The 18,777-nt window shown below is 34.7% G+C and overlaps 3 protein-coding genes across 4 annotated transcripts; all 3 read right to left on the reverse strand.

Annotated features, from left to right (window-relative positions):
* Nucleotides 1-6,091: 6,091 nt before the first annotated feature.
* Nucleotides 6,092-10,169, reverse strand: LOC114760246 (uncharacterized). The gene is made up of 6 exons (XM_028949513.1): nt 9,930-10,169; nt 8,709-9,672; nt 8,433-8,620; nt 6,980-7,016; nt 6,606-6,673; nt 6,092-6,503 (listed from the first exon to the last, which is right to left on the reverse strand). The coding sequence occupies exons 1-6, from the start codon at nt 10,025-10,027 to the stop codon at nt 6,092-6,094; spliced, it is 1,767 nt and encodes a 588-aa protein (XP_028805346.1). The 5' UTR covers nt 10,028-10,169.
* Nucleotides 10,170-11,836: 1,667 nt separating this feature from the next.
* Nucleotides 11,837-14,033, reverse strand: LOC114760226 (anthocyanidin reductase ((2S)-flavan-3-ol-forming)-like). Of its 2 annotated transcripts, none has more exons than XM_028949493.1 (6): nt 13,895-14,033; nt 13,381-13,547; nt 13,081-13,281; nt 12,666-12,825; nt 12,307-12,520; nt 11,837-12,177 (listed from the first exon to the last, which is right to left on the reverse strand). In XM_028949493.1, exons 1-6 carry the CDS (start codon nt 14,016-14,018, stop codon nt 12,033-12,035), a joined length of 1,011 nt encoding a protein of 336 aa, XP_028805326.1. In that variant the 5' UTR covers nt 14,019-14,033; the 3' UTR covers nt 11,837-12,032. The 2 variants fall into 2 exon arrangements, with proteins under 2 accessions (XP_028805326.1, XP_028805325.1); XM_028949492.1 differs by having other exon boundaries at nt 11,837-12,183.
* A 1,402-nt stretch (nt 14,034-15,435) lies between these two features.
* Nucleotides 15,436-17,291, reverse strand: LOC114760248 (uncharacterized). The gene is made up of 2 exons (XM_028949514.1): nt 16,640-17,291; nt 15,436-16,091 (listed from the first exon to the last, which is right to left on the reverse strand). The coding sequence occupies exons 1-2, from the start codon at nt 17,289-17,291 to the stop codon at nt 15,436-15,438; spliced, it is 1,308 nt and encodes a 435-aa protein (XP_028805347.1).
* Between the last annotated feature and the right edge of the window lie 1,486 nt (nt 17,292-18,777).

Below are 18,777 nucleotides of genomic sequence, written 5' to 3' on the forward strand. Positions count from 1 at the left end.
TCGACTGTATTTTGGGACCCTCCATTATATTTATATAAAATTTAAGTCCATTAAAATAATACTCTTCTGGTCCTTAATATAGGACTAAATTATTGAATTGATTTTAGTCATAACTATAAAAACTATTTATCATATTTATCAATTTTTCCTAAATTACCTCTATGAATACTCCTTCAACTATAATCAAGTAGAAGAGAGAGAAGATATTAAAGAAGATGATTATGGTGTTTTAGAAAAAACATGTCATATTTTTTATAATTAACTAACTTACCTAACTTTTTTAATATAATCAAATTAATTAAATAGGTCTTATATTAAGGATCGAAGGAGTATATAAAATATATGGTTCAAGACGTTCTTCTAGGACACTATCGAGTTATGCTGATTTGATTTGAGTTAATACCCCAGCAGTGAGAAATTTTATGCCTCTCTGTAGGAGGGGAATGTTTGCAATATACTATCTCTATATAAAATATAAAATCTAATTAGAGATTAAATTTAGTCCTAAATATAAAATCTGAATTTGTTTTATTTCTCATTTTCCCCCAAAACATCTCTAGTATTGTGATGAGTTTTCACACAATTGATGAAGAGGATGATTCCAATCATTTAATGTACACGATTGAAGATAATAATTTAAGAAAACTAACATAACAAATAACTAATTTAACTAATTTTCTTAATATTTCTAAATTAATTATCTAGTTTAATAACTTTTAAGAGTTGGTATAATAGTGGTTTAAGTCCATTACTTTCTAACTGAAAGGGATAATAACTCAAGTTAATGATACTCCTCCGGTCCTTAATATAGGACCTAATTCTTGAGTTGGTTTTGGTCCTAAATATAAGACCCATTTTTCATATTTATCAACTTTCTCTAAATTACCCTTGTAGATACTCTCTCAACCATAATCAAGTAGAAGAGGGAGATGGGGTATTAAGGAAGATGCTTATGGTGTTTTAGGAAAAATGTGTCACTTTTCTTAGAATTAACGAACTTACCTAACTTTTTTAATCTAATCAAATTAGTTAAATGGATCTTATATAAAGGACCGGAGGAGTAATTAAACTCTAACATTAAGTGTGCAGTACTGCTTCTGATCCTTAAATATTTAAGGATTATGTGACCTTACGTACGTTTTGCAGGATGGACTTATTTAATCTTAGGGATGTCATATTCTATTGTGTCTTGGTGGCGAAATAACTCTTTTTAAGATTTCTCAAAATATAACCTCAATGCTCTCCAACCATGAACCTAACATTACCCTTTACGGGTCGAAAACTAAGACTAGTTGTCTGATGTTTCTTAAATTCGTGGGGTACCGTCTGTGCACTTACGTTCTTAGCAGGGATATATTACCTCTCATTCTGTATGGGTTAGTTAAACATTTAATTTAATTATAAATATAAAATCTTAATTTATTTTGTTTTTTATATTTGTCTATTTTTTTATTATGTATATTTGTCTATTTTCTTATAATAGTTAGTTACATATATTAAAAGTTTCATTAAATAATAATTCTAGTTAATATACACATAATTAATAAGAGTATTTTAAAAAAATAATATTCATTTATTATAAATAATGAATTAAACTAATTTTTTTAATCTATTTAAATTAGTTAATTAATTTTTATATTGAAAATAAGTAATAAAAAGTTATAACTTATCTCGAATTTCGTTCAAGTGTGCGTGTGTGTGTGTGAGATGTTTTACTTTTTGAGGAGGACATATGCCAGCTGTTGTATCTGGAAAAATGTAGAAGGTGTAGGCGAATGGAAATTGAAAGCCACCGAAGAAAACACAGCATGAACTTCGAAAGCTGTATCTCATACGCTGTGCTCCCTCGGATGCTTATGGGAAAATCATTATAAAAAAAACGCTGAAATAAAAAAAATTGTAAATAGGGACTGATGGTAATATTACTATATTAGTATGAGTTTTGATAACAATAGTATGGGTTTTGATAACAATTTTTATAAATAGATCCTTATGTGTAATTTTGTCTTTTTTATTTATTTCGAGGGTCCTTTTTTTGTGATTTTCCCAATATTTATTGCTTTGGCTTCTAAGAAGGCGCGTGTATGGTTTATTCCTTGTGTTTATCATATTTGGTAAGATTTTTAAAAGTCATGCTATTAATGTTAACAAGGAGGTTACGGTTTAACGATTGATTAGGTTGAATTTATAATATAATAATTAAATAAAAATAATATTATATTCTTGTATAATGATATAAATATAAGTTTTTTTTTGTCTTAAATATAAGACCTAGTTTTTGATGTAATAATAAGAAAGGAGCATTAAAAAGAATAAAATAATGTTAAAATTAAAAAGCTAAAAAACAATGTAAGAGTTTATCCCTAAATTTGAGTTGCCCGAATGTCAAATCTGAAGTTATCTTTCTTCATTGTTCCCCCCCAAAAAAAAAGAAAAGAAAAGTTATCTTTCTTCCCCACGTCGTCATCTTTCTTTGTTTTTTTTTTTTGAAAAAAATAATTGAAAAAATTAAAATTAATACTTTAAATTTTTATAATAATTTTTATCTCTAAAATAATCACAATATTATAATATAAATAATTTTTATTGTCTTCGAAAATAATATTACAATTGTAAATCCCCCAAGGCATTAAAAAAGACGGAGATCTTATTACCTTAATATTTTCTCAAATATGGTTGTATCTAGTTTTTTTTTTCCCTTTATTTTGCCCAAAAATTAAGTTTGTTATTTTTTTCTCAAAGTATTCTGGTTTAATTAATAAGTATTCATTTTCTCAAGTCTAAAGCCTGCTTCTTTGTTGGGACATTTGGGTCTCCAGATGTTACAAACTGTTTGGTAATGCCGAATCATTGGCCCCTCAGAAGACACATGATAGCTTTTTTCGAGCTTGCCCAGAGCAGGGCCTTCTAGGAGAAGACAGGAACTACAGAATCATCAACGGCAAGAGGGGCACTTCACGTTGGTAGTGGATTAGTCAGTGCTGCGGAATGGAAATAATGGGCGTGGCGGTTACATATGTGACTATCAAGGCATATGAATCGTTGGGTTTAGTAGCAAACTGATGAACGTAGCCCGAACCATTGCTAAACTTTTGGCCATTCTAAATGGTTTACATATATGCTGGTCTAGGGGTATGGAAAATGTTAATATATTGACTGATTCTATTGAGGCGGTGAACCTAATTCCGAGGGGTTGTGACTCTCTTCAACTTTTTATAGATATCATTGAGGAGACTAGATTACTTATTCATAGGAGTTGGTATGTGCAGATAAATCATGGGATGATGACCTCTTACCTCCAGTTTTTTCTTCTCTCAATTAGGAGTGAACAAAACCGAAAACCAAACCGAACATAATTCAATTTTGGTTTTCAGTTACATATTTGGTTTTTATTTTTTTAACAATTCGATTTTGGTGTTCGGTTCGGTTAGTAAAAAAAATTTCGGTTATAACTGAAAAACCGAAATAAATATATTATATATTTATATTTAATAAATATTATTATAATAAATATATATGTGGGTTTATGTGAACTCTTTAAATATATTTATATTCAATAAATATAGTTATAATAAATATTATTATAATAAATCACATTGAATAATGAAATATTTATTAATTAATGGTTATAATTGTGTTTTATTATTATTATTTTTAATTTAAAATCACTTTTCATATTTATATATTTCGGTTAATCAGTTAACTGAACCGAAATATTTCGATTAATTTGGTTTCAGTTAGTTTGGTTAATCAGTTTTGATTCGGTATTTGAAATTTACTCTATTCGATTATTTGGTTATTTCAATTATTACCGATAACTGAACTGAATGCTCACCCTTACTCTTGATTTTCTCTCCTCCTATTTTATTTCCTTCCAACTTTTCTTTCCATCCAAGCAGAACATAAGAGTGAAAATGGCATTTAAAGGAGAAGAAGAGAAAAAAGAAAATCGAAGGATGCACGTCCTTTTTTTTTCCCCTTTGTTTTTTTGGCCAGAGATGTGCTTCCCAAATTAGAAATGAGAAGCGGCATGATCTATGCATTCTATAACTTAATTTGATAACTATCAATAAACCAAACCGGGATTCATATAAAATAAAGTCTATATTAAATCTTATGAGTTAAGTTTATACTACCTCCGGTCCTTAATATAAGACTCTGTTTGACTTTTATTTTGGTCCTAAATATAAGACCCCAATCCACTTTGTCTTTTATATTTATATTTTTTTTTCCAAAATAGTCTTTCTAACAATGATAGTTCTAGTCAATACACTTGATTAGTAAGGATATTTTAGAAAATACAATACCTATTTAGGACAAATAACTAACTTAACTTACCTCCTTAATTTCCTCAAATTAAAACTAGCTCTTATAATTAAGACTAGAGGTAGTATTTTGTTAAGCACACGTATTCTTCTATTTGAGATAATCCCACTAAATATAGATACTTAGCAAGAATTTAAATCTTAATTCGTTATATTGTTAGAGACTAGCCTATTTTGTGCAATGCGTGGATAAAATGCCCAAAATTGATACAAATATATTGATATATAAATTAAAAAAAGGTTAAAAATTGTAATATTTTAATTCGGGTACTTAGGAGTTCAAAATTTCAGAGGAGAAAGTGGTGCCTATTTTGATGTTTTACAAATATAATTAAATGACTAAAATGCCTTTGTATCATTTTTTTAAAAAAAAAGCTATCAAATTTGTTATTACCAGTACATTTATTGTAATTAGTTGTTTAAGATGTGTTATTGCTAGTTTTCAATTTATCAATAAATAACTTGTTATTGCCAATACATTTCTTTCCATTTACTGTTCAACACATGTCTTTACCAATTTACAACTTATTAATAAATTTTATGATATAAGGGCATTTTTATCATTTAATTATATTTACAAAATACCCAATCAGGTATCACTTTCTCATATGGGATTTTGAATTTTTGGGTTCCTAAATTAGAATATAGCAATTTTTAACTTCTTTTTATGTTATTTTTTCTTAATTTATTAGGTAAAAAAATATACAATATTATTTTCACATCTTCCAACTTCCATCCGCCATCCATTTGAAGGGGGAAAAAAATTTAGTCAATGACTCGGACTTGACACGATTCCAAACCAAACGCAAGGTGTGGGTGATGGTTGTCAGTATGTGTTTATTCTCACCAGAAATTACACAGAGCTAATTAAAAATCAGATAAAACTATAAAAACTTGATTAAAAAAAATTAAAGAAAATCTATTAAAATCAAGTGAAATTATAGAATCCTAATTAAAAAACTACAGAAATCTAATTTAAAATCAGTTAGAATATATAAGACTTCCAATCTAATTTTCCCTTGTAAATATTGATGCGTTGACAAAACTCACTGAAGGGACCTGATCCGAGAGAGATAGGTCTTGAGGCCCAGAACAACAGTTTAGGAACTCCTTGGGTTTAGTCATGTGTGTCCATGAGATTCAACTAAATATCTAAGCTAAATTATCTCCCTCAATTTTGAGCGAGAGGACTTCATTTTTATTTTGTAGTTTCCTGAAGCCGGACAGCTCAAGATACTGTGGGTTCTCAACAAAAAGAAAGAAGAAGCTAAATTATATGTTTTAATTCTATACAAGTTCAACAACTGCTTTTGCCTGTGGGAGCAAGAGCAGAACATTAATAAAGTAGCAAGACGATGATTAAATGCGAAATCTATACAAATGATGTTGTAAGGGTGCGGAGTAATGACAGGGCTAGTTGGTTTGGGAGAAGAGGAAGGGTAATTACAGTGAACAGTGACGGCTTGGGGATGTGCGAAGATTTGGAACTTTAGTTGGAACATGAGTAAAGCCAGAGCTGAGAATTGTTTATCTCGGCAGATCAGAACTTGGGTAGCTGCCATGCTTTGCAGGCAGAGTTGTGGGAGAAGATAGCTGAAAGGAGACAAAAGCTGGGGGGAATAAGCCACAACCACTCCGTTAGGTGCTTTCAATAGCAGCCCATATTCAATTTTCCTCTTCAGGTAACGAGCAGGAAATAACCCACAACCACTCCATTAAGTGCTCCAGAAGCCACAACTTGCATGTACAAGTACCAAATGAAATATCTAATCATTGGAAGAAGGCTTGGGGGCTGGACCAACAAGGCGTGAAAATGGCTGCTGTGCACGCCCAGTATCCCCCCTGTGACCTGGTAATCTATCATTCACTTTTGGATCTGACGTGGATCGAGAGAAAGCTTGAACAAGTTCGACCGCTGAAGCAGCTTTAACACACTGTAGATCAACAGCATCGGAAGATTTTTTCTGCTCAGCTGGCTTTTGCCACATCTCAGGTGAAGGTTTCCTGTCAGACGCTGTCATGCTTATCCGATTATCACCGTGCCAATTCCTCCTCTGCTTTCTCTCATCATCAACCCACCGATCGCTCCTTTCAGGTTTTCTTGCATACGGTTGATGAGCATCCTCAGTCTTTTCTAAATAATGGGTCTGCACTGAACGATCAGAAAGCTTCTTGGCCCTATCACATTCAACCCCATTCACGGCAGACATTTGTAAGAATTGTATCTACTTTGACCAAGTAGAGATAATGGAAAACACACGAACAAGACAGGTCATTTACCTATTTTTCTCTTCAACTTCACAATAGTTGTTGATTGCAGCATCATCAACCCCGCGCTCCTTTAAAACCTGAGCAAAGGTTCAGCAACATTATCCAACCACAAACACAAAGCCAAGCCAAGAAGGGGAGAAAGCAGTGCAGATTGCTGTGGCTGAAAGCATATCGCACAAGTTAAAGGCACATAACTGATTTGGAGGGCAAAAACAAAAAAAACAAAAAAAAAGTTCCACCTGAATGAATTTTGGGGGGGGGGGGGAAGCATTTTGAAGAGATGAGTAATTTATGCATATAAGACTACAGTTTCTGTGACCTGTATGAATATAATAAAAATAAACTTTAAAACGGGCATTCAGGACATGAAGAAGATAACTCACCAGTTCTCGAGGACGAGCACCACCAAATAAAGCATTCCTGAATCATTTGCATTGTCCGTTCGTTATTAGGCATGAAGCACTGGAATGTTTAATTAACCAAATTTGCAGAAAATAGTACATGCTACATGCCACTATGTGCGTAAGTGTGAAATAGGTAGCACAACAAATAAAGAAAAAAATTAATGAAAGCATTAGATAACTACCAAGACATTACAAAGTTCAACCATAATGATTTCTTCGTATGCATATGATTTTGAACAAGAAAAACACAAGCACAAGCCTTTCTGGTGGAGAATTGTAGACTTGTGTACCCACCCAGAAAATGGACTTAAGCTAGGCGCAGAAAAGTTTAGAATTTAATTAAGTTTATTTTATGTTCTAGTTACCTATTTTAAAAGTTAGATTTTCTTTAATTTATATTGAATTATACTTCAGCTTATCTTATCTTATTTAGATTCAGATTGGTTTAAAATCATCATCATCATCATCATCTTATTATTTGTATCTAGGGCTTGATAAATAGCTCTAGGACTTTCTCATTTGTTACACATTTTTGCTAATCAAATAAAGTTAACATTATTCTGCGGTGCAGATATAATGGTACAGGATGGAATAGAAGGTGACAAAGATGGAGCGCAGAATGCTAAAATACCACACTGCAAGGTAAGTCGGTTTTATTTGATAAGTAAAATTCATGCCCACTCACTACAGTTCCAACCTTTGAATCCTCTGTCAAGGAGCCATTGAACCCTAAGTTCATCTGCTAAATTAAAAAATCTCTAACATGGCAACTGGGGTGAACCAGCTTATATGGATATTATACATTCTAGCTACCATACGAACGTAGAAGAAACACATCAATGGTTCAACAATGTACTCCACATTTCTATTTTCATGGTCAAAACAGATGTCTCATAGTCATGCAAAACAAACCATAAAAACCTCCATTTCTCATTTTAAGCATGCAAAATGTATCAACAATGTGGTTGAAAAATTATATTGGAGCATAAAACATTACTAAAACGAGGCAGAACTATGTCTACCCACAAATCAACATAAAATTGCGCACACTTGTACACGCTTGCATATCTCAATTCAAAATTATCAAAGAACAAACACACACACACAAATCATGCCCCATCCTTTTGCCATAATGCGAGTTCTCTCTTGGTTAAAATGTGACACATCATGGTCCCTAAACAAGCAAGAAATGGGACCCGGAACTAATAATCAGAAAACAGAATCAAACAAATGATCTTTTTTTTTTTTGGTTTAATTTTCATAAAACTTTAAACAATACGCAAAGTAAAAAGGGAAAAAAGACATGTTCTTCACATCCAAAGGTTGCTCCGCACAGATAAATGCTGAAAACGTGGTTCCTAAATCACATGCACGTGTACACGCACTCACTTACAGGTGAAAATTTTACCGCTCATTTTCTCAAGTAACAAACCTGTCTGATCTAGTGTTTCCTTCCAATTTTTCAAGGGATTGTGACCAAAGTTTCACATTCAGCTTTGGCCGCTGTCTTTCCTCCTCTCTGCTCTCAGTTCTAGCTGAGTCAGGATTCACAATATTGGCATGATCATGTGGCTTATTAACAGTTTCAACATGGCTAGAATCACTGCCTTGGCGATGTAACTGCCATGAAGATAATAACAGAATCCATAAAATCAATATGAAGTTGCATTTCATTTGAAGTAGTCTTATAAGTTGAAGGTGTGGATACCTGTACATTATTATCAGCAACAGAAGGTTCTGAATCCAGTGGCTTTGTCCTACGTGATGAATTCAATTGGGGCCGCTCTCTTGGTTCAGATGCCAATGAATGTTGCAACTCAGGCCCACTTAGTTTGGCGTCATTTAGAACTGGTTGTGCCCCGTTAGTGTGGTGATGCCTTGATCGCACTTCTGAATATTTTGAAATCTCACATCTTTCGTGCTCCAGTAACTCATTTCTACATCTTTCAGCTTGCCTTGCCTTCATCACATCAGAATATCTCTTCTCATCCACCGTGTCTATCCTATTGTGGGTGCTATTTCCATTGACACTGAGTGATCTGCTCTCTACTTCAGAGGATTTACTAATCTCAAAATTCATCTGACAGTGAACTTTCTCTGATTGCCATCTACCGGAAGACACCTTGTCGATGGCGCTTGCATGAGCCAACTTAGAAAAAGCATTAGAACCGGACCCAGCAGATTGATCTGACTTAACAAGACTGGCCACATCCTTCCTCATTGTCCATACGTTTGGGGAAGCAAAATTGATTCCCTCCGCCCTACTACCTTTTAAATTCTGAGAATCCATCCCCACACGACTTACTTCAGTCAGCGTGGCTGAGTACGAATTTCTTTTCCCAACATGATACTGAGACCCGGAAGCCGCCTTCGGACCTAATGAATTCCCTCCAAGTCCGGACGCAGACTTCAACTCAACGCGGGACGGCGGGCCCCAAATACCTTCACCATTAATTGTTCCACGGGGAGCTGAAGTGCCGTCTAGCGGCTTACGCTCGTCCTCATCAAAATTAGTACCAACTGGACCAGTTTGCGTGAGAAATGGGGTCTTGTCATCGAAATGCCAAGATAGTGAGGAGTTGTTCGGCAAGGAACGATGATCGGACCGATCAATGGGATTACCCCGCGACGAAGGTCTCTCATAGCCAGAACGATCTGAAGTTTTGACGGTTCTGTGTCAAATTTGGCAAAATGTTACCCGCGTTTTCATATACAGATCCGTGAATCTTGAAAAAAAATAGTTGATGGGTCCAAATGTGAAGATAAAACACAAATAATTGGATATATAGATCTAGTTTATCTTAAACTCAGAACCCAACCGTATTTCAGAACCATAGCATACAGTGAAATATTCATAAAAGTAGAAGAAGCGACCAAAATAGTGAGATTAAATGAGAAAAAGGGAAACAGCAATAAAGAGGAGACATACAGGCCGGGAGCAGAAGGAAGAGGAAGATCAGGAGGAATAGAACCGCCATGGAAGTCCTTGAGTGTCATTGTATGGCCGTTGCCTTTCTTCTTGGACATTCTTTCTTTCTGCACTCACAGGTTCAGAAACTCCAGAGCTTAATTTGGAATTTTGGATTCCAAGAATCTGTGGAATGATAGAAGGAATGATTCAAGAGAAGAATGAAGAGGAAGCAGGGGAAGATATGACTTTGCTTTTGGCTTTTGGATTTGCCACTTCACACTTCAAACGAGCTATGCCAGTTGACCGGTAATATTAAATTAATAATGTAATTAATTTGCCGGGTTTTGTATTTTATGTTTAACTTAACCGACAACGGAATATAGAGTATTCAAATGATTGGCTCTTGAACATGGAACCATTTTTTTAAAAATTAAAAATCTTTTATCAATAAAATATAATCTAATCACACTTTTTCTTGGGAAAAAATGTATTACGGTATTCCCTTGCATAATAATACTGCTTCCAGTGTTAATATAAGAACTAGTTAATTAATTTAAATAGATTAAAAAAATTAATTAAATCAGTTTTTGATAATGAATAGGTATTGTTTTTCTTAAAATATTACTGTTTATCATGTATATTAATTAGAACTACCATTTAAGGAAACATTTACTATGTGAAACTACTATAAAGTTTTTAAAAAAAAGTAAATAAATATGAGAGAGAAAAAAGATTGGGATATTGTATTTAGAACCAAATTAAAAGTCAAAATAGTTCTTATATTAAATATACGAGGTAATATAAGAATTAAAGGATTTTATTTAGATAATGATGACATCAACAATTTGTATTCTCATTTTAGAGTTGCCTTTGGATAATTTATTTTTATCTAATTAATTTAATTCTACTTTTCTGAATAATTAATAAAAAAAACTTTGTGGAAAAAATATTAATGCACTGAACAATCCAGCGGACATCTTATGAGAAAAAAGACCAGGTTCCTATAAAAAGATAAGGAGGGAATACCTTTTTATATGGAAGTGCATATTGATCCTAGCCTTTTTTTGACCTTTATCCTAGCCTTTTCACACCCAAGACAGGAGAATCATTCGCTTCATGAAATTTTGCCACCTCAACAGATTTTGAAGCCTAGTGGGGTCATTTGTTGCGTTGATGCTGGGATACAACAGCGGAGAAATCCTTTTTTTTTTTTTTTTCTTTCTCCCTTTTGTTGGAAAAGACTAGTAAAAATCATGCTCCTTAAAACAAAACTCATTTTATAATATAAATGTTACCACAAAATAGATTTTACATTCAATGATACTCTTCTGATTTAAAATGTAAGATTTGTTTTGTAGTATAGATTCATTTTATAACATAAATTACACTACAAAATAGATTTTATATTTAAGAAACAGTAGTATAATAATAAGTGATGTAATTATGAACAACAGGACACCATTAACAGCAGAAAGCCAGTGAAAAATCTGAACTCTGAAATGTTCTGGGCTTTCCTTTTCTTGGTGTGCTTGATGTTCTGAAGGGAAAAGTCTCTCGTAAGTTGCGAGTGGGAAAATATTTTGATAGAATTGTTTGTTACCATCTGTTATGATTTGTAATCCAAATATCAGCTTCTTTTTATTGACATGTTCTTGTATATGAAATTACTTTCTAAATGGAAAATAAAATGCCTAATTTATCATAAATTATTCGATGTTTTGATGCCAGTGTTGTTTTCCCGAATCACGAGGACTCAAACAATTCAAAAACAGTGTAAAGATATTGTGTGTAGGCCTAAGAGAAAAGATATTGAGTTTAGGCCTAAACTGTTATATCCCATCTTGTATTGAGATGCTGTTAGGAGGAGACGAGTCACGGGCACAGGACGGAACACCCTTACTATCATCATCCAAACCTTTTCCATGTGAGTAATCTCTCTCCTTTTAACAAATCACAAAGCGCAATCGAGGGACTTGACGAGGTGGAAGAGTAGCATCCCATTATATAAAAATACTAGTTCAGTTCAGTATACATCGTAGTGAACAGCCGCTCCAGATTATTACCATCATTACATTATTATAACTAGTGGAGCTTCTGCTAGAGCTTTGAACCTCTACTAATTCAAATTTTAAGGGCTCCCTTACACTTGAAGCACTCCACAGTCTCGTCGTAGATCTGTTCTAACCCAAACTGATAACTGAACCCTTCTTTGATAAGCTTCTCTGAAGAGATTACCAACTTGGCCTTGGGGGGGAAGTCATCAAATCTGCAGTTATAACATGATACATCATTACTTAAGAATGCTAGCATTTTTTCCTTTGGCTTTTGTATGAGATCCCAAAGGCAAGAATCTTAGGATAAAGTGTCATTTACAGTATTTGGATCAGAAGCTTACTGGGTTGGGATTTTGTACTGAGGGTATCGTTTGTTAAGGAACTTTGCAAGCTCAGGAACACTTGTATTGCGAGCACAACAAATGTATCGACCAGAAGCAGATTCTTTCTCGGCCAAAAATATGTGTGCTCGGCAAACATCCTTCACATGAGTGAGAGATATTGAACCCGACAACAGCTGCATGCCTTTCAAAGCATTTATGAGGAAATCATTGCCTGCAATGCAATTTAACACCAATCACTACATAAATTTAAGTATAATGCTCAACAGATTTGGATCTTCTTATTTGACATTCTGGCATTTGAGAAGACGAAATTGACATAGAACAATTAACCTGATGATGGGTGTGGCAGTTTATACCTGTAATTAGGGACATGGTTAGACCAAGACTGCCTGGGATTTCTGGAGTCAGAGAAGCACCGCCGATCGTCGTAGGTACCACAGTGATGAGATCTATATGATTTTCTTCGGCAAATTTCCATGCAGCCTTCTCTGCTAGTGCTTTGGACACAGGATATCCCTGTGTTTGCATAAATTTATGTGTTGAATGATTTGGCTATAAAATCCCAACTACATGTTCTTGATAAGAATCACCTATCCAAAGTTCTCAGTTAAGCTTCACGATACAAGACACGAGGATTGACTACAGAAACGTAACATGTAAACATATTGAAAGTAGTTTCCACAGATGTGTGCATATCATTTTAGGATTGATAAGGGCCCATCTATCTATTGTAAACCAGATATACACAAAGATTTTTCATTGGACTATTACCCAAGTAGGTGGTTTTGCAGTGCTCAAAAAATCAACGTCAGTCCAATTGTTTTCGTCCATAACTAGACCAGTCCCTTCTAATGCATTAACTGAGACAGCGGCTGCTGAAGATGTCAAGATCACTCGTTTAACTGCTTTTGCTCGTGCACATGCTCTCAAGACATTCAATACGCCTTGGGTTGCTGGTTTGATCATGTCATTCTGTACAGAGTTTAGCAGAATAATGCTTGCATTAAATAAAAGACGCACAAATAAACATACAGAGATTTAAAGTATGATTTTCAGTTTTGTATTATATACCTCAGGATCTTCAGAAGCAAAGTTCACAGGAGTAGCAACATGGAAGACGAGTTGACAGCCAGCTATAGGGGCATCAAATTTGTCTTCTTCCGTCAGATCTGCTCCAAATATGTTCAATTCTCCCAATTTTTGCAGTTCTACGAGATGGGATATTTTTTTGCGATCATCTGCTCCAAACATTGGAGTTAGGACTTCAGTTCATGACAAAATCTGAATTAATACTCCAATGTCAAAAGCCTAATCACTGGTAGTTTTTTTCAAGACAAAACGAAAAACACAACCACAAATATGAACTCATCTTCTCATTGCGTCAATAATGCAAGCATGGTTTTGGTGATCAGACATGCACTTGGAAAACAGAATAATTTTAAATCCAGTCAAAAACTCAATCGAACCAATTGAAATTCAAAACCAAATCAACTCTGAAAACGGAGTCAAACTGAAGATTGCTGCTACAATCAACTGATCAGAGTTATTACATTTAGGGCAAAAAGCAAGGAAAGACAAAAGGAACCTGGATTTCGAGCAGTTGTATTAACAGCATATCCCTTGAGGAGCAATTGCTTAACGAGCTCAGAAGCGACGAACCCAGTTCCTCCCACAACGCAAGCCTTCTTGTTCTTCCCGATTTGATCCATTTCGCCCGGTTACTCTCTGCGACTGATGACGAAACGATCGGGTTAAATACTAATATGGCGTTTCATACGATTCATAACTGTAGAATTAATATGGCGTTGGTTGAATTGAGTAAATTCAGAGCTAGAATGTAAGCACCTGATCAACTGTGGCGCCACCAACTCCCTCCAAAGATCAAAAGCCTTTTCATTTTTTTATTTGTTGAATGCTTAATTGATCATATAAAAACAGAGTTGACTAATTGTAAATTTTAGCAAGGACTAAACATATGGTTGGCCAAACAAAGAAATAAAGAACGAAAGGAATGAATAAGCAACTTCACCAACCGCAAACGGTCCCCCTCTACTTAAATGAGATCCCAATGGAGCCCATTGGCAACAAATAGGAGAGACGGCTCCAACGTGAGAAAACGACTAACGCCCGGCTGATTTGGCATGCGTATTGCCGGGGGAAAAAAAAAAGGAATTATTTTGTTCTTTTATTATTTGCCTGAATTTCTGATTTATTCTTCATAATTTTTTTGAAACAAGTTGCCCTTATAATGTTGAGCTGTGTCAATGTTTATTCTTACATTGTATAAATGTTAAAATTATATGTATTAACTTTAAAGCGTCTGATAACTGAAAAGTATAAGGATGATTTGAAAATAACAAATAAAAAAAAAGCAAGAATTGACATTTAAATCTCAAAAGTTCAATTTAATTAAGGTAAAGTAGCGTCTAGCACGCTGATGTCATTTTTTAGATGTATCCAGTATTCTAATATTTTTTATGATGTATCAAGCACCCTAATCGCGTTATTGTCTTGGCGCATCTAGCACCTTTTTATGTTTTTTTTTTTTGCTAAAGTATAGGTATCCTCCTATTGGAAGTAATCTTATTTGAGACACTGTCGGGCACTATGTGGACACTTCTCCCAGCAGGGATTCAAACCTTAGTTCACCACGTTGTGGGAAACTAACCCCTTCTGCTAGACCCAACCCATGTTAGTTTCTTTATATTATTTTTTAGTTACATCTAACACTTCAATCTTATTTATGGTTTTAGATGTCAGATGCAATATAAATAAGATTAGGATATTGAATACACTATAAATAAAATTAGAATACTGGATGTACCTAAGAAATAACATCAGCGCTAGGTTGCAAATATTGAATTAGTCAATTACAAGTTGATGAGTTCAAATTGCAACTATTTAAGATTGACACGTGAGACTTAGATAATTAACTTACAAATAAGAATCTCGTATATTTATAACTCATTTTGTAAGAAAATTTTTTGGGGCCTAAAAATTAGTATTAAATTTATTCTCTGGGATATAGGTATCATCATTCTTCCTGGAATCAAAATAAAAGTTAATGTAAAATATAGGCAGCAAATAATTAGGTTTTTCCGAAATTTTATCTCAAGTACTCAACATTCAGGGTTTGTATATTACCCCAAAACAAGGAAGTATAGCTCTAGGATCCAACACATAAAGCTCTTCAACCTCTAAGTCACCATTCCTCTTGTCTGCCAAAGAATCAAACCCAGAATTCTCCTCTTCAATTTCTTCCACAGAACTATACAAAACCCTACCAGCTATTACTCTGCACACCATAACCGACTTCCTCTGAGATGATCCCATATCAGATTCATCAGAATCAAGTGACCCTATGGATTCAAAGGCCTTATCACAGGTTGAATTGGTGAGGACCCCAAATGAACCACGAAACTCTTTGGTGGTGAAGGAGCCATGTCTCAGAATCTGACACACACAACAATGTTCTGAAGTGCACAAACCAGAAGAAGAAGAAGAGCCATTATCGGTACCCAGTGAACATATGAGGGTTGTGCCATGAAACCTTAGAAGCTCATTGCCATCAACAAGGCAACGAGGTTGCTTCTTGTGTGACTTTTCAGCATCGTTCTTTATCATTTCCCTGTATTCATCAAACCTAGCGAACGTTCTTGGGCTGTTCTGAACCTTGAGCACAGATTCAATCTGCCCTGACTTGGTCTCGGAATTAGTACAGTTTGTTCTACATATTGTTTCTATTATCTGCCTTGTTGAATCTTCTTCATCAAGTTTAATCACTGCAAAAAGAATAGGTACATTTTGAAGTCATAGTACAGTAGATTCCTGCAGGAATCAAATTCGGGCCATCATACTAAAACTTTTGTCAGTGGGGTAATTACTAATTATCCATTTCTTCCACTACTAAACAATACCTTGGTGGTTAAAAATATTAGGTTTTTGCGTAAAGAATGCCCTAAAATGACTTTTACTAAGTAAAGACAATAATGAATTTTGCTTTTGTGAGATTCATGTGTCAAAAATAGAGCCAGTTATTCTCTCTTTATATTTGTCTTCACTTAAAAGTCATCTGAAATTTGTGTGCGCTAAATCATATCTTATTTTTCGCGAATCACCAAGTGCAGCAGAAGACTTTGGATCAACATTGGAGGACATGAAAACCGATAACTTCGTACTGCAGAATCTAAAATGGAATAACGTGTGATAGGCCAAGTTTACATGAGAAGAATTCCACAGGGTCAATGAAAAATCTCAATTGTCTCAAGAAAGCAGAAACGCCTCAAACTCAGAAGATGATAATTCGAGCAGGAAAAAGATTGGTCAATACCTGAATGCTGGGAGACATGGTGTGCTTCAACAGCATCAACAAATTTTAGTTTCTCCCCACACTTGAGACAAACCAGATTATTATTATTATTATTAGAATCTGTCTGCATCGAAACCCTTGAGTTTGAGGAGGATATGTTACATTCATTGCAATCAACATGATGGGTCTTCTTTGAAGGTGTAATTGTTGGACTTGCTGATTCATGAGGGCCTCTCGCTCCTTTACTTGAAGGACTTCGACAACATCGACAAATCCGAAATCCATTGAGGGACATGTCAAGGACAACCTTATGGGTTATAGGGTTAAGGATGTCACTGCTCCTTAAGGATTTGATTAGGCTGCCACTGTTTGGTTTCTCACAAAGCATATTGCTTGTTCTTTGGAAACAATCCATTGAATTTGAATTCTTCTGAGGAATTCTTTTTGGGATGGTCGCTTCTGGTTCATGAACTTCTGATGGGCTTGGTTTGCAGTGAATTGATCTCTTCAGAGAAAGCCAGAAATTGTCCCGCATCTTCTTCTTCTCCTCCTCCTCCTTTCTCAGCTTTACTTTTGCTCTCAAAAGTTCAATGAATATTCTAAAAGCTTTGAGAGATGAAATATGCGTAATATCTCCAGTTTCAAAGGAAAGCGAACGATCAAGGAAAGACATTGCCTCTCAATTACACAGTTCTTTTATTTGCACGTTGTTTCCATCTATAGCAAGATAGTGTTTTGACCAGCCATGGAATTTCCAAAATTTAAGCTATTCAATGACTTGAGAATGCCTATTTATCATTGTTGGGTTCGTTTTCGAGCAGCGTCGGAGAGTTGTACCTTTTGAGATTGATTTTGGCATCTGATATTTAAAAATCGTATTCTTCTTAGTCTTTGACATTGAACGAAGAGAAAATTACATTAATCGAACGGAAGCTCGGATGGTGACAATCTCACACAATAAACATAAAAAATAATGAAATAAAAAAGTTTTTTTTCCGGGAAAAAAAATGTTATCACAGCTCTGAATCTATATATACAATAAATAAAAATCAAAGCCAAGCTGAGCCATTTTCTTATTCATAATGGTTCCTCACTCATTTTACTGTTCTATGAACAGTAACGGCTGTGTGAACAGTACAGGCTTACATTTCGGGCTGCGTGTTGCTTACCTGTTGCGTGTAACTCTATTGAAATAACATCCACATGTGCATGACAGTTTTTGCTTAGTATTGTACGTTAGTTACTCTATCCAGGTTTCTTATAAATGGTTTTGCAAATGGGTTGGCGCAGCTACTTCATTTTTGAGTTGGGGATATCTTTAGTTGAGGTAGTTCTTTCCTAATTCGCTTCAACCTTTTTTTTTCTTTATACTATTTGGCAGTAGTTTCTTGACTCATCTCGGTGGTAAGCAGGGCATAAAAACACCGTTGAACGCACGAATATGGTTGTGTTTGATGATGATGTAACTGCACTTAGGTATTTTTTTCTTCCAGAATGAATACACTCCTTGCATTTTCATGCGTTCTGTTGTTTGTGACCAATTCCCTCATATCTTGCTTCATCTTGTCCTAAAGATTAATAATTTTTTTATGGTTGGTGCTTTCAGAGGTTTAATGGTCTCGCTTTGTCATTCATTTCATAAAAATCGAGTGTTTAATGTAGTATGATTGATTTTATAACAATGTTTTTTTTTCCTCGCAGGGACAGCTTCTTGGCAAATTACACAAATGATACTAGAGTGTACTGGAACCCTTATTTGTTCAACATCCAATTTGGATGATTTCTTGCCAACAAGAGGTGTGGATCCTTTGGGATGGTTCTTCGAACACCCACTCCTTACAATGGCGTTGTTGCCGGTGGCGATACTCTTTCCTCTGCAGTTTTCTGGTGAAAAGATGACGGGGGCTCTGGAATCCTTGACGGCAGCGGTGGCAGCTCCCCTCTAATCTTTGCTAGGGTTAGGCTCTTTTAGGGTTTCTTTTGTTTGTAGTGTTTGGGCTTCTTTTCCTGTAGACTTTTGTTGGGCTTTGTACCTCTCTTTTTATCTATTGAAATTACTATATTCTCTGGTCAAAAAAAGAAGAAGAGAGAATTGTTGAGGCCCGATTAGAGAAGATGAATATGATTTGGAACTGTATTAGGGTAGTTAGGGCCATAGC

This window comes from Neltuma alba, unplaced genomic scaffold (assembly GCF_004799145.2).
Source record: "Neltuma alba isolate B1F8T4 unplaced genomic scaffold, ASM479914v2 tig00010952_pilon, whole genome shotgun sequence".
NCBI lineage: Eukaryota > Viridiplantae > Streptophyta > Magnoliopsida > Fabales > Fabaceae > Neltuma > Neltuma alba.